The sequence below is a fragment of the Diceros bicornis genome, chromosome 26 (assembly GCF_020826845.1).
Source record: "Diceros bicornis minor isolate mBicDic1 chromosome 26, mDicBic1.mat.cur, whole genome shotgun sequence".
Lineage (NCBI taxonomy): Eukaryota > Metazoa > Chordata > Mammalia > Perissodactyla > Rhinocerotidae > Diceros > Diceros bicornis.
In genome coordinates this window covers 34,856,739-34,871,961 of record NC_080765.1, presented here as the reverse complement: position 1 = coordinate 34,871,961, position 15,223 = coordinate 34,856,739, and the positions used below count along the sequence as shown (strand labels likewise).

The 15,223-nt window shown below is 46.7% G+C and overlaps 1 protein-coding gene across 1 annotated transcript in view; it reads left to right on the top strand.

Annotated features, from left to right (window-relative positions):
* Positions 1-15,223, top strand: part of LOC131422022 (BOS complex subunit NOMO1-like) — a 52,832-nt gene that overhangs the window by 11,244 nt on the left and 26,365 nt on the right. The window contains 9 exon segments of the mRNA XM_058568878.1: positions 201-273; positions 2,337-2,489; positions 3,047-3,184; positions 3,517-3,606; positions 6,266-6,371; positions 6,560-6,710; positions 11,257-11,431; positions 13,060-13,201; positions 14,204-14,335. Coding sequence (XP_058424861.1) covers positions 201-273; positions 2,337-2,489; positions 3,047-3,184; positions 3,517-3,606; positions 6,266-6,371; positions 6,560-6,710; positions 11,257-11,431; positions 13,060-13,201; positions 14,204-14,335 — 1,160 coding nt within the window.

The window sequence follows — 15,223 nt, the reverse complement described above, 5'->3', positions numbered from 1 at the left end:
CACACACTAAGTGCTCAATAAGTGCTGTCCCATGTGGGTTTGTACAGTGAAGGGTTGCATTTTGTTTATGCTCATTGGACTAGGTAATGGCAAGTTTGTGATAACTGAGACATTATTTTCTTGTGCTTCCAATATTAGTCATAGAATTAGAAGTCCTCGGGTTGTTGGGAGAAAGTTAAGTGGTGTTTTGTATTTCTTAGGTTTGCATTTTTTAAAGTTCTTCCTGGAGATTACGAAATCCTTGCCACTCATCCAACCTGGGCGTTGAAGGAGGTGAGCATTTCAGTATGTTGATAGTGGTGCCAGCAATGAGCTGGTTTGGGGACAAGTATAGGGGATTTTAATTCAGGATATGAAATGAGTTTATGGTTTTTCTAGAAGTAGATGAAAAAACAGTGGTGCTGCTGATTAGTTTGGTGGTATTTATAATGTAAAACTCCCTCCCTGTAGCAGATGTTGCTTATGGTTTCAGTTTTAGGTGAAAAATTGTCTTCTTGCTGTGAAATAGGTCTTTTATTAACTACAGTTATTTTAAGCCAAATTGACACCAGAAGGACCTGATTGATCTGTTGTTCTTGTTTCATTCTGAAACAGAAATCTTTTTTTTTTTAAAGATGTTCTTTTTTTAAAAATTTTTTTAATTTTTATATTTATTTTTCCCCCAAAGCCCCAGTAGATAGTTGTATGTCATAGCTGCACATCCTTCTAGTTGCTGTATGTGGGATGCGGCCTCAGCATGGCCGGAGAAGCGGTGCGTCCGTGCGCGCCTGGGATCCGAACCCGGGCCGCCAGCAGCGGAGCGCGCGCACTTAACCGCTAAGCCACGGGGCCGGCCCCAGAAATCTTGAAATACATTTAACATTCTAGAAACTGTTGTACATGTGCCCAAGGAGAACATATAAGAATGTTTATTGTAGCTTTGTTTGTAATAGCAAAATATTTTAGACAACCTAAATGTCCATTCAGAGGAGAATGGACTGTGGTTTCATCACCCAGTAGAATTCTGTACGTCAGCAATAATGAATGGATGTATATCAATATGACTATATTATATATATAATGAGCTACATATATCAGTATGACTACATTATATATATAATGAGCTATATATATCAGTATGACTACATTTAAAAACAAAGTTGAGGGAAAAAGGCAAGTTGCTGAAGGATAAGGAATATGATACTGTTTATATGGTAACTAAAAACACTCATGATAATACCTTTTATGGATACAGTCCTATGTAGGGGAATTATATAGACAAGCACAGGAATGACAAACACCGTATTCATTAAGACGCTGACGTCTTTAGAGGGGGAGGGGGATCTGGGGTACCCAGGGTCTTCCATTGTGTTTCTACTCTTTTCTTTCTTTAGCTGGTTCAAGCCTGTATAGGTGTTCTTTAGAGTTTTCTTTATATCTTTTTGTTTGACTGAAATAGTTTATGACAAAAGATCAGAAAAGAAAGAAACACATTAGGTGAGGTTCTGTAATAATGGTGAAAAAACATTTTGACGACTTTTACATTAGTTTTGAGGCTCTGTCTCATTCTTGCTAAAGAAGCGTCAGAACTGGTGTTTCAGTTTTTACTCTGTAGGTTTTATGCATTTCTAATTGATGGTATGGTTTTTCCCCTAAATGTGTCTGTATACTGTTTATGACTTTTGGTTTTCAGGATTTTTCTCTTCTAGGGCAACATTAAGAAATGTTTTACTTCAAACTCAATAGCTTACACATTATAAATAGAATACGTTTTACTTTGTTCATTGTATGTATGAAGGCATTTGAGTTTATTAATATAAACTTATGTTTTCAAGTAAAGCATGCTGTTAAAAGTCAGGATAATGATTGCCCTTTGTGGGGGGAGTGAATGGAAATGAGTGTGAAGGGGGCTTCTGGGCTGCTGGTTCTGTTTCTGGGTGTGTTCAGATGGTGAAAATCACTGTGTGGATCCTTAGAATATGCACGCTTTTCTCTCTGTAAAGTGTACTTTAACAAAAAGCTTCAAGATACCTGTGTGTATACCATTAAACATGGAAAAAAGTATAGCATGCTCATTAAAAAATTGGAACATACAGTAGTGGAAACAGAAAATTTGGAAGGTGGAAAAGTGTAAAAGAAGTGAAATGGCACCGTCTACATGAAATCATTGTTTTTTACATTTTGCCACATTCCCTTTTGCTTCATTTTGCACATTAAAAAATAGTCGTGATCATATATAAGCAATTTTGTGTGTTACTTTTTTCGCGGTTAATATTTTAGCTTTAGCATGTCCTCGTGTTGTTAAACACTTGGCGAGTGTTTCCTTTCTTGGAAGTTAAGCTCTTCTTCTGCTGTAGGCCAGCACCACCGTGCGAGTGACCAACTCCAATGCCAACGCCGCCAGTCCCCTCATAGTGGCCGGCTACAACGTGTCTGGCTCTGTCCGCAGCGACGGAGAGCCCATGAAAGGGGTGAAGTTTCTTCTCTTTTCTTCTCTAGTAACCAAAGAGGTAAGCAGAGAAAAGAGAAGCACAAGAGAGATCGTGGGCAGAGTATGGGGGTTACACACAAAGAATGTGGTGTTTAAGATGCAGGTCAAGGTTGATTTATAGTCTCAGCACTTAATAGAGAGCATTCTGTTTCTCAGTTGACTCATAAGAGATTGCATGTCTACACTGGGAGGCAGTGGTGTTCAGTGGAAAGTGCACAGGCTTTGAAATCAATCAGACCCGGGGTCAGATAGATCCCAGCTGTGCCTCTGACTGGCTGTGTGACCTTGGGCCAGTCCTACACCTTCCTGAGCCTTCGTTTTCTTACCTGGAGAATGGTGAACCATTGTAGGGAAGGACAGTCATGTCATTTTCTCCAGGAAGACTGCCATTTTTAACTTTCAACTTGAATGAAAGGTTTTTGCTCCTTTTATCTCTACTAATATGTCCTAGATTTCAGGAATATGTATTTTGTGACATAAAACTTGTAAAAGTTTTCCTGTCATGTGGTTATTTGATGATAATCAGAACATGTAAATGGAAAAGGAAGTCATTTTTTTTTTTTTTTCCTGGCATAGGATGTCCTGGGCTGCAACATCTCGCCTGTGCCCGGGTTCCAGCCCCAAGACGAGAGTCTGGTGTATTTGTGCTACGTGGTCTCCAAAGAAGATGGCTCATTCTCCTTCCATTCCTTGCCCAGTGGGGGCTACACTGTGGTGAGTGAAGCAGATTTCCCTTCTGTCCATGCTCGGGACTCTTAGACTCAGGAAGAGTCACCGCCATCTGGGTGTTAGGGGAATAACGGTTGGGCTCCAGCTTCGTGAATGTTCCATTTAGTAGTTACTTAAGGTGAGACTCTGACCCCTCAGTAATAGCTGCAGAGAGCGCAGGCCCTCCTCTTTTAAAATCACAACGGTTGTGACTAGTAGTTTCTTTTCTCTTGGCCTGCCTGGAGCCCTTTGTCATTTGGGGCTGCTGGATCGATTATTCATATTGGTGATTGAATCGTGTTATTGGCTTCTTGTCATTATCCGACTCTTCCTTCCAGGTTCCCTTCTATAGAGGGGAGAGGATTACCTTTGACGTTGCTCCTTCCAGACTTGACTTTACAGTGGAGCATGACAGCCTGAAAATTGAGGTAAGACCTCCCTGTCTTCCGGAGAGACCGGTGTTCGACTTCCCATGCCTGGGCACAGGTGTTGCAAACACGTTTTTAAAAGAAAATCAATATTTTATCTAGAAGTGCTCTTGGAAAAACAGAATCTTGTACTTTCTTCAAGTTTAGCCTGGAATCCACTAGCTACCTCGCCTCTCTTATGTAATACCTTCATCTTAGAGAATTGGAGCCCCAGTTGTATGTACGTCATTCAGTGAAATATATTTATTGAATGCCAATGATGTATGTTTCAGGTACTATTCTAGAGGTGAGTGCAGTGACCAAAAAGAGGCAAAAATTCCTCTTCTTGTGGAATTCGTGTTCTAATGGCAGAAAGAGACAATATACATAAGTAAATTAGAAAGTATATTAGAAGGTGCTAAGTGTTCTCTAGAAAAATAAAGCAAGAAAGGAGATTACACAGTTTCAAGGTTGAAACCGGTTACAGTCTTACACAGTGTTCTTGGGAAGTCCTCACTGTGAAGGTGACATTTGAGCAAAAACTTGAAGGCGAGGGAGGCAATGGACTGTGCTTACATCTGTGGGAAGAGTGTTTAAGACACAGGGAATGGCAGGTGCAAAGGTCCTGAGGTAGAAGTGTGCCTAGAAGGTTTGGGGGACCCCAAGGAGGCCAGGGAGGCTGGAATGGAGGGAGGAGGGAAGGGAGGAAGAGGAGAGAGGGTCAGAGAGATGATGGGGCAGACTGTGCAAGGCCTGGAAAGTTCTGAGCAGAGGAGAGGTGTGATCCCTCTGGCTGCCGTGTTGAGAAGAGTTTGCAGGGGGCAAGATGGAAGTGAGAGACCAGTTAGGAGGCTGTGGCATAAACCAGGTGAGAGCTGACAGAGCTTGGCGCATGGTGGGGTGATAGATGGGGTGATGGATGGGGTGATAGGTGGCCTGACAGACTCCCTAGACCCTAAAATAGATGGCACATGTGTTTTTCATCACATTTCTATCTTTAATTACAGAAGTGGGAAATGGTTACTGTAGAATATTTGCTAGATAGAGCAAATCCCAAAAGAAAATAACAGTCTTTCATAAATGGACCACCCAGTGTTACAGTTATTGAAAAAATCAGATTTTAATCGTTTTCTTTTATGTTACGTTTGAAAGTACTGCGTTAAAGCAGCTTAAACTGGCAGGAGCTGGCTCTCAGGTCACACGCTCAGTGGGGTTCTGACTCTGCTCTTTAAGATGCAGTAGAGCATTTGGCTGTTGCGCTGTGCGTGGGATGGGGACTAGAAGACTGAGGGGATGAAGTCCTTGCTTCAGGGGGCGTGCGGAGAAGGATGGGGCAGGTGAGTGGGGAAAGGCACCCCCAGATCACAACCAAAGTCAAGTTTGTAAACAGAGAGGAATGGGATTGCAGGGAGCCGCCTGTGAGCCGCATGAGGTCAGGAGCTGTTCAGAGGCGTATTCTTTCCTGTGTTCCTGATACGTGATTTAGTGCCTGGCACACAGTAGGTGCCTAATACCAGTATTTGTTGAGTGAATATAGGAGTTAGTAAATGGATAAACCACATCTTTTTAGAAAGATCAAGAAGGGCTACCTGAATCAGAGGAAGCCGTTTTGTTTTTCTTAAAGCTTTCCCAAATGCTGTTGCGTGTATGCTTGGCATCCATTTGTTCATTCCTTCAGGAATCATTTATTGAGGGTCTTCTATGTACCAGGTGACTAAGACAGGAGAGGTCCCTGTCTTCATGGAGCTTATATTCCAATGAGAGGTAGCCAAACTATAAGAAGTCAAACAAGGACATTTCAGATATTGGTAAATTTTTCAGTGAAGCTGATAAGTTAGTGTGATGGACGGTGACTGGCATGGTGGGAGGCAGGGGCTACTGAGATGGGACAGTCCAGGAAAGCTGCTCGGAGGTGGTGATGGTTTGAACTGAAACCTGAATGATGAGAAGGAGTGGCTTCCTCCCAGATCTTCTCCAGATGTGGGAGAAGAATGATCCGGGCCAGGGAAGCAGCTGGTGTGAAAGCTTCACGTGAGAAATCTGTGTGGTGCGTGCATGTGGTCAGCTTGAGGACCGAAAGATCAGGGTGGCTGGAACATGGTGATTACGGAGAGGGCAAAGCCGTGGTGCTCACGGGCAAGGAGGGCACAGACGATAAACCACGTCTGGAAGGCTGCCGCGTGTGCAGCGCTGGTCGAGTAGGGTGGTCCGGTGGAGTCAGTAAGGACTTGAGTGCAGGTCGAGGTGGGAAAGACAGGGCAGGGCTCCACAGCGCTGATCGATGTTGGGGCGGGGGTGGGTGGGGTCCAGCGTGATGGTGGGCTTTAAGCTTGGGGGACTGGAGGGTGGTGTGGTTCACCAAAATGGGGGCGTCGGGAGGAGGGAGGCAGGAAGGGAGCGAGAGTGGGGAAGCTCTCACGGGGAAGTGAGTCTGTGGATCTTTGTTACTCGATTATTGGACCCGCATCAGCGTGGTGGGAAGACGAGGAAACAGACAGCCCGGGAAAGTGCTGCCGGCGGGGGCGCGGTGTGTGTGGGTGAGCTGGGGGGGAGCCTGGCTGGCATCCGGGCTGGGGGACGCCCGCGTGGGCACACGCGCTGGGCGATGGCGTGAGCGGCACCTGGGAGGCTTTTGTGGCTCAAGCACGCGAGAACCCTCTCCCTCTTCTTCCTCTTGTAGCCCGAGTTCCACGTCATGGGATTCTCTGTCACTGGGAGGGTCTTGAATGGGCCCGAAGGAGAAGGTGTTCCGGAAGCCATAGTCACTCTGAATACCCATATCAAAGGTGGGCAGACGCGTTGGCCCTGGGGCTGTTTGCCAGTGCTGGTTTTTGACCACAGAGAGAAATGGAAAGGAGGCAACATCTTGACTCTGTGAAACTTTGCCAGCTTTTGGTCTCACGTGTTCTTGTGTAGATGGAGGGATACGCCGTTGTTTTGGGCTCATCTTTCGTTGGTGTGTTTCGTTTTACAGTCAAAACGAAGGCTGACGGCTCATTCCGTCTGGAGAACATAACAACGGGGACGTACACCATCCATGCTCAGAAGGAGCACCTCTACTTTGAAACGGTGACCATCAAAATCGCACCTAACACCCCTCAGCTGGCTGACATCATTGCAACAGGGTAAGGCTGCTGTGTTGGGTTCTGAAAGTGCCAGTGCGTATGTTGGCAGCCAGCGGAGAACAAAATGCCCCTCGATCTGACTGTGTTTCTGCCAAGTATCCACATCCAGTCTCAGACACCTGTTGAGAAATTCAGGCTGGCTTCTTTAGAAAGATGAGTGGTAAATCTTATAAACTAATAAAAATTAGTGCTAAATCTTATAAATTCTATCTTGGATGCTCAAGGAAAATTATCTTGCTTCAAATTTAAAACGGGTTTAAATTAGAAAAAGATCTTTTGTGTCTGACTTCACATCGGTAGGGCCTTGGCCTCATTCTTGAAGACTTTGGGAGATAGTGTAGGTGGTTGAGAAAGTTGGTCATAAGATGCTTCAGGTCGTTGTCATAGTTCTTCCTGCTTTGTTGTACTGACTGTGAGTGTGTGAGGGGACAGCCTGTGTTGAGTTTGTGTGGCTTTATCATGCGTTGATATCCTGTGGTGCAGATAACCCAGGCCTTGGAGTCAGATCTGGGATCTTTCTCTCTGTAGCATGGGGATGCTGCTATCCTGGAGGCAGCAGTAGGTGCTCACTAAGCAGTCACTTAAAAGGAGAGGGGCAGCGTCTGCTTGGAGACAGGCAGCATGTGCAACAGTGTGTGTGGAGGGGAGCACGGAGCTTGGTGTTGTGGGAGCAGAAAGTGCTGGGCCGGCAAAGGAGAGTGACGAGGCCGGAGGGGGCAGATCTCAGGGCCTCTTCATACCTCACTGGAAGATGGGGGCTTTCTCCCCTAGGGGTCAAGGGGCCACTGAACGGTTTTGAGCATGGAGGTGACACGGTTAGATTTTGTTTTCAGTGAGGCACTCTGGTGGCGTAGAGGACAGTGGCTGGAGGTGGCAGTCTGGTGGCATGGAGGACAATGGCCTTGAATGTGACAAGACTAGGGTACCGGAGGCCTGAAAACAGAGTTGCTGAGGGCTTGCCTTGTGGGGAAATCAAGGACAGATTGGAAAAATATTTAGGGGTTTCCAGTTTGAGAAGCAGGGTGGTGCCGCCGGCTGTGGGCGGGAAGAGGAGCCAGTTAGGTGCTGAGGGGTCAGTTTGGGCCATGGGGCTCGTAGGACCACTAGGTGGAGCTCTCTAACAGACGCTTGGATGGGTTGTAAATCCTGAAGATTTGGCCACAGGTGGCAGCCAGAACCTTGACTGTGTAAGAGTGGGTAGAATTGAAGATCGGTAGACCAAAGCTGGCATGCCGCTGTTTGAGGGGTGGCCACGGCAGAGCCTGGGGCGGTGGGTTTTAGGTATAAGGTGGTGCTCGACGGTCAGGGAGGTCCAAGAGCTGAGCCCTGAACACACAGTCCGTTGGCTTGGTCACTGAGAGGCCCCGGTGACCGTTTTCAGTAGATAGGTGGGGTCATCAAGGTCATGGCTTTGGTGGCGAGTGGGAGATGAGGAGGCACATCACTGCTGGGACCTGGTACCCTGTCCCTGTTGTGATGGGGCTTCAGAATATAATTCTTGGATTTAAGCTCTGCTCCTTCCCTTCCTAACATTTTTGAGCAACTCTTCTGGGTGAGGCAGTGTGGTAAATGCTCAGTGTAGAACAGTGAACCAAACTAACATTGCAAAGACAAGACTGTCATCTTACTGGAGAGACAGACGTAAGCCGAGTAGACTTGTGATTGTAAATTATAGAAGGTGTGTAGGGAAGAGACGGGGTGCTCTGAGAGGACCTAATTTATATTGGGAGCTGTGGAAGCCCTCTCTGGGTCACTGAGACCTTTGGGAGGACTAAAGGTTAGCCAAGTGAAGAACTTCCCAGGCAGAGGGAACAGCATGTCACAAGGCCTGGAGGGAGAGAGAGGAGCTCTGGGGAAGACAGCCAGCGTGGCTGGAGACGTTGGTGAGGTTGGGGAGCTATGTGACCTTGTGGCCGTGTCGTGGAGATGGGCTTTTTTCCCCAAATGCAGCGGGAAACCATTGAAGAGTTTTTAGCAAGGGAGCGATGTGGGTCATGGCATTTTAGAAAGTTTTTTCTTTTTGTTTTCGCTGGCTGCTATGTGGAGAATGGCTCGGAGGGAAGCCAGAGTGTAAGTGGAGGAACCAGATAGGAGGCTGTGACGGTTGTCTGGAGGAGATATGGTGGTGGCTGGGACCAGAGTGCTGACGGGAGGGAGCAAGAAATAGATGGCTTTGATAGACAATCGGCAGAGAGAATCAACCGGCGTTGTGTTGTTGGAGTCCCAGTTTTCTTAATTGAGCAGCTGGCTAGATGGAGGAGGTACTATTCACAGAGGCGAGAAATATGTTTATATTTCTGTTTATTTTCTTCCTTAAAGTTGAATATTTTGGTCAGGAAGAAAAATAACATTTGTTGAACATCTTTGGAAAAATTTATCATTTTCCTTTTGGGCCAACATAGCACATTTGCCTTTTAATTCATTGATATTTCTTACTTAAAAAAAAAATTTCCCAATTTTTTTGAAAAATAAACTCTTTAACTTCTGTCCAAATCACTATGAGAATATAGTTATTTTACAATGCACCATAATTACCATTTCTACCCATAAATGTAGTAAGCCCTGATGAAAGAATGTATTGAGGCAAATCAGTTGTTTAGGGCTTCAATATAACAAAACACCCTCCTACCAGCTTTTTAGTTTACTTTTTTAAACTAAACCAATACACATCTGCGATTTGGGGTAAGTGGACACTTTTGTTTAATTGGGAATATGAGCCAAAACATCTTATGGTTAAAATGTTTATTTTTTATTTATTTATTTTTTTATAATTTTATTTATTTATTTTTTCCCCCAAAGCCCCAGTAGATAGTTGTATGTCATAGTTCCACATCCTTCTAGTTGCTGTATGTGGGACGTGGCCTCAGCGTGGCCGGACAAGCGGTGCATCGGTGCGCTCCCGGGATCCGAACCCGGACCACCAGCAGCGGAGCTTGCGCACTTAACCGCTAAGCCACAGGCCGGCCCTAGTTAAAATGTTTAAAACTTAGGCAGAGAGGTTCAACTTGGGACAAATAAGGTGACGTTCCCCCGACATGCACACAAATGAGGCAAATCTGAAAGGTCCTTAAGAGTAGTCCATCAGTATTCCATTCCTGTTCTTTGACTCTGAAAGCGCAGAGTAGGGGAGCGTCAGGACCAAAACAACATGCTTTTAATCTACATCAGGGGCTTGCGCACTCTTCTGTAAACGGCCAGAGAATAAAGATTGTGGGCTTCATGGGCCATATGGTCTCTGTGACGAAACCCACTACAGACAATTTGTAAATGGATGGGTGTGGCTTGTCCAAGTTAAAACTTTATATATGGACACCGAAATTTGAATTTCATATACTTTTTATGTGTCACAAAATTTTCTTCTTCTTTTGATTTTTTTTTTTCTTTTAACCCTTTGAAAGTGTGAAAACCGTCCTTAGTTCATGGTCCGTACAAAAACAGGTGGCTGGGGGGCCCTGACCCCTGCTCCAGACTGTGAGCTCCTGTGGCGGGCTAGTCCCTTCCCACTAAAGAAACAACTACATTCCATTTCTCCTAGGTTTCACATGTGCAGTATTCCCCCACTTTGTGGTTCCTGCTGCTGTTTGTTCGCGGCCGAGTGGGTGTTCCAGCATTTAGTATACCTGTAATTATCCAATGTCGAATCCAACATTTTTTATTGTCTTTCTGTCAAAAGTAACAGCTGAATTTTTATCTAAAATGATTCTTTAAGATTAGAAAATACAACCTTTAGTCAGCTGAAGAAACAGTTGTGGCCTCCAGCCGTGGTACCTTGTGACACTTGAACACATCAGCTGACGAGAAAATGAAGACCGTCGCTCTCTGGAGGATGGTCTCAGTGGGTCTTGATCAGAGAGTAGATGCCCCTTTCCTGTGCTTCTCGAAGTGAGCTCTGCACCACTGTGCCCAGTGCTCGTTTAGAGACTCCAGTCTGGGTCATTATCGTAATAGGGCTTTTCAATTAGAAGTTGCTTTTGAGGCTCATAGCTGCGAAGGAGTTCAATTTTAGCTTTGCATTTTTTTTTACCTAATTATCTTTTCTGTTCAAGGCTCTCAGATTGCTTTTATGCAAGCATTATATATAATCACAGGCGAGGCAGGCATCTTTGAGCACCTCACCTTGTTTTATGGCCTGGGGAATGTCAGAGTGTCTTAGGTGGCTTACAGCTCTTGCTTTTAAGGACTGGTCCACATTCTCAGTCTGAGGCTGCTCCACTGTCAATGATCCAATTACCTGAAACGTTTTTATCATCTACAGATTTTCTGAAAATTGCTTCCGCAGTGGGGGATTGCTAGGTGTTACCCAGAACACACGGCCCTGCCTTGGGCCCCCCTCTGCCTTTTCCCTTATACAGCAAGAGGTCCAATCTTCCTTCTGAAGGTTGCTTTTTAAAACTGGAGTCATTTGGGCTGTGTTCCTGTTTCTTCATTCAGACTGGACTAGTCTCAAGGACGAGGGCTGGGAGAGGGGCGCGAAGTTTGGGTTGATAAGCGCATTTCCTGTTATAATTGAGTTCTCATGCTGGAATGAACGGTCCCCTTTTCACAGGTTCAGCGTCTGTGGCCAGATATCAATCATTCGCTTCCCTGACGCTGTCAAGCAGATGAGTAAATACAAAGTTGTCCTGTCGTCTCAAGACAAGGACAAGTCTTTGGTCACCGTGGAGACTGATGCTCATGGATCATTTTGTTTTAAAGCAAAACCAGGGACCTACAAAGTCCAGGTATGATGTTTTGTTTATGATACTTAAAAAAGAGCAGTGATTTTTGAAAGGGTTATTATGAGCCAGAATGGGGTTGGAAAAGGAGCATTTCCATTCCTAACTTTTTATTTTGAAGTCTTTCCATTCCCCCATGTCATAGTTAGGAGAATGGACAGGCAACCAGTTTAAAAATGATGCCACATGGGCCGGCCCCGTGGCTTAGCAGTTAAGTGTGCGCGCTCCGTTGCTGGCGGCCCAGGTTCGGATCCCGGGCGCACACCGACACACCGCTTCTCCGGCCACGCTGAGGCCGCGTCCCACATACAGCAACTAGAAGGATGTGTGGCTATGACATACAACTATCTACGGTGGCTTTGGGGGGAAAAAATAAATAAAATCTTTTAAAAAAAAAAAAATTAAAAATGATGCCACAGACCTCTCTCTTTTCCAGGCCTGATGTTTGTTAGGGGTTAGTATCAGGCTGCCAGTCACGCCTCCACCTTCTCAGGCTTCTGGCTGCTGTAGAATATTCATGAGTCCCAGAGGAGATGGAAGTGAACTCTTTATTAATGGCAGCTCACTGACTTCCACAGCGCATGGGTTCTGGACCTCAAGGCCAGAATGGAGCTTCCCTTGTCCCGCCTCCCCCTGAATTGAAGACGGCCGGGCAGGCACCATCTGCTGTCTCGTTCCAGGCAGGCAGAGACGCTGGGGAGATCCTGGCCCGTGGTCTCAGCACCAGGGTGAAGGCCTGAGTGCAGGTGGGGCCGGTGGGCAAGAGAGAAGACAGAACCAGAGGTCAGCCCACTGTGCCTTTCAGTGCAGTGGCCCTGCATGGCCAGACCGCATCTCCATGGCTCTCAGGCCCCCACCCATCCATCAGCTGCTGCTGCCTGAGGAGGAGCAAGTGAGGGGAGAGGACAGGACCGGAAGCTTCCTCCAAGACGCGCTCTCCTCCAGGGCCAGTGGGATCCCTCCATCCGTGAGGAGATGGGTGGGAGGACAGCATTCTCCCTGCTTCCACCGAACAGTGTGATGCATGGGTCGACAGCTCCTTTACTAGACAGCCAGCTTCTTGCAAAGGTGGCCATGTTGACAAGCCTTTGGAAGGCTTTTTGGAAGTGTGGTTGGGACTTTTCCCAGGAAGGGCGGTTCCGCAATGTAATCTTGACGGGATGCGAAAGGCAACCACTGCCCTCTTCCACATCCCTGTTGTTAGCCTGAGAAAGGCACGCAGAAGAGGAAGAAGAAAATGGCCTAATACCCTGACTGGTCATCCACATAGCATCGACAAGTTTGGAGCCTACGCCAGGAGTGACCTCTGACCAGGGGAAGGTTCTGGGGTCTAGATGATTTCCGCCCAGTGTACAGGCAGTTGATGACCGCTGGCGCCTCTGTGGACAGTTATGAAGATACGCTTTTGTTCACACGGTGGTCCTGCTGGAGGCCGGTTTCTTATGTCTGATTAGAAATGTGTTTTCTCCACACAGGCTGTTAGCAGATTTGTTGTGATTATAAAACTAGGCCTAGAGGTGAACCTTTCAGAATCCATTTAGCCTCGGGCCCAGGAGGACGCGCGGTGCCCCAGAAGCCAGGGAACAGCAGCCCCGATGCAGCCGCTAACCCGCTCCCACGTGTCCGTCCCGCAGGTGGTGGTTCCCGAGGCGGAGACCAGAGCGGGGCTGACACTGAAACCCCAGACGTTTCCTCTCGAGGTCACCGACAGGCCGGTGTTGGACGTGGCCTTTGTGCAATTCTTGGCGTCAGTCTCTGGGAAAGTCTCTTGTTTGGGTAAGATGTCCGTTGAGAGCAAGAACAGATCGTGTCAGAGCAGTAGGTCGGGAGAGGGGGGTTTTGGTGAGCTTTTGACGCAAGCAGAAACTGCTCCTGGGAGTGGTGTTGGGAGTCTGTACTGTGCGCAGTTCTTTCTGAATAACTGCCCCAGCAAGTCACCAGAAATGTTGCTCTTGGAGTGTTTCTGCTTTGCCTCCCAAAAGAACACATGGGTTTCTTTTTCCCCCTGACTCTGAAAGGAAGATGGACTTAGGCCCAGGTTTTAATCGCAGCTCTGTCACTGACCAGGTCTGAGACTGTAAGCATTTACTTGCCTAGCCTCAGTTTTTCTTCTGTAAAATGGGAATACTGCCACTTTCAGAGGGTTTTAATGAAGCTTAAATGTGGTTGTGTCAAGAGGCAGTGTGGCACAGATGTTAAGAATATAGACTCTGGAACCAGACTACATGGGCTTGAACCCTCGCTGTGTGACCTGGGGCAAGTTACTAACCTCTCTGAGCTTTGAGTTCCTCATCTGTAATATGGAGATGATAACAGTACCTGCTCACAGGGTTGTTGTGAGGATCAGATGAGTTAGTGTATGTATGGCCCTTAGAAGTACATGGAACACAACAAAAGCCAAATAAATCTTTGCTATTATTAGTAATATGATGATAAAGGGCCCAGTTCTATGCCTGGTATAAAGTGGGCACTCAGTAAACTTTCGTCACCTTCCCCTCTTTTTCTCTGGCTCTTGTTGGTGCTCCATAAATTTCTCCCCCCTTTTCAGTAACCCGTGGGGCCGCTGTCGTCATCAGTGGCTTCGTTGTTGGGTGCTGATGACTTGCATGGAGGTGACTTCTTAGAGTGCATAGACGCACATTCGCTTTGAAGGAACCCTCCTGGCACAGCCCTTCAGCAGCTGAGGGGTGGCACGCGGCACGCAGAGGGTGAGGGTTTGAGCGGGTGCTGTGGTTCATGAGGGCAGAGACATGCGGCCCTCCCGTCTTTTCTCTGCAGACACGTGTGGCGATCTGCTGGTGACCCTGCAGTCCCTGAGCCGCCAGGGCGAGAAGCGGAGCCTCCAGCTCTCGGGCAAAGTCAACTCGATGACTTTCACGTTTGACAACGTGCTCCCCGGAAAATACAAAAGTGAGAGCCAAAGGCAGCATCTCGCGGCCTCACACTCTTCCTCTCTTTCTAAACCTTCTAAACCCAGCTCTCAAACTGTGTCCCAGCTGTCTGCCTTCGCTTGTTGAGCTCTTCTTAGCCCCTTGACCTTGAACGTGCATTATATATGTAGCATCGGGCGATAATGCAGGGTTGAGGCTCTGTGAGCCCCTGCCACCTGGTAGGACAGCCCACACACTCTCCTTTTTTGGGAGGGTGCCCTCATTCAGGCCGTTTCATTGCTGAATGCTGGAAAAGAGAGAGTGAAATAGTTACACTGCTGTGTTCACCCACTTAGCAGCCCTGTGACGGTGGCAGGTGACTCGATCTCCCTGAGACTCAGTTTCCCCTTCTAAAATAGGAAGAATAGAACCTGTCTGCAGAACGTAAGACTAATGAAGTACAGTCTCTAAAGCCCCTTGCACAGTGCCTGGGGAGCAGTGGGTGCTTGCAAACCTTGGTTTTACTTTCCCTGCCTTTCTCGAGAAGCCACCCGTCGCCCGTATTTCTGCTCTTTCAGAAGCTTGCCTTGAGGCTGCTGGCAGTGAATAGCTTGTAAAGTAGACTGCTTTTTCTGGGGAATTATATTTTCTATTACATCAGGTGTTGGCAAACTATGTGGCCTGAGGGCAGCTGCCTGTTTTTATAAATAAAGTTTTATTTGAACGCAGCCAGGCCCCTTTGCTTATGTATTGTCCATGGCTGCTTGTAAGGTGCAAAGGCAGTATAGAATAGTTAAGAGTGTAAGGCCTGCAAAGTCGAAAATATTTTCTCTCTGGCCCATTACACAAAAAGTTTGCTGACCCCTGAATATCTTACTTGTAGCCTGATTTATAGGCCCAATTAGATTTCTTTCTTGATGATTTTAAT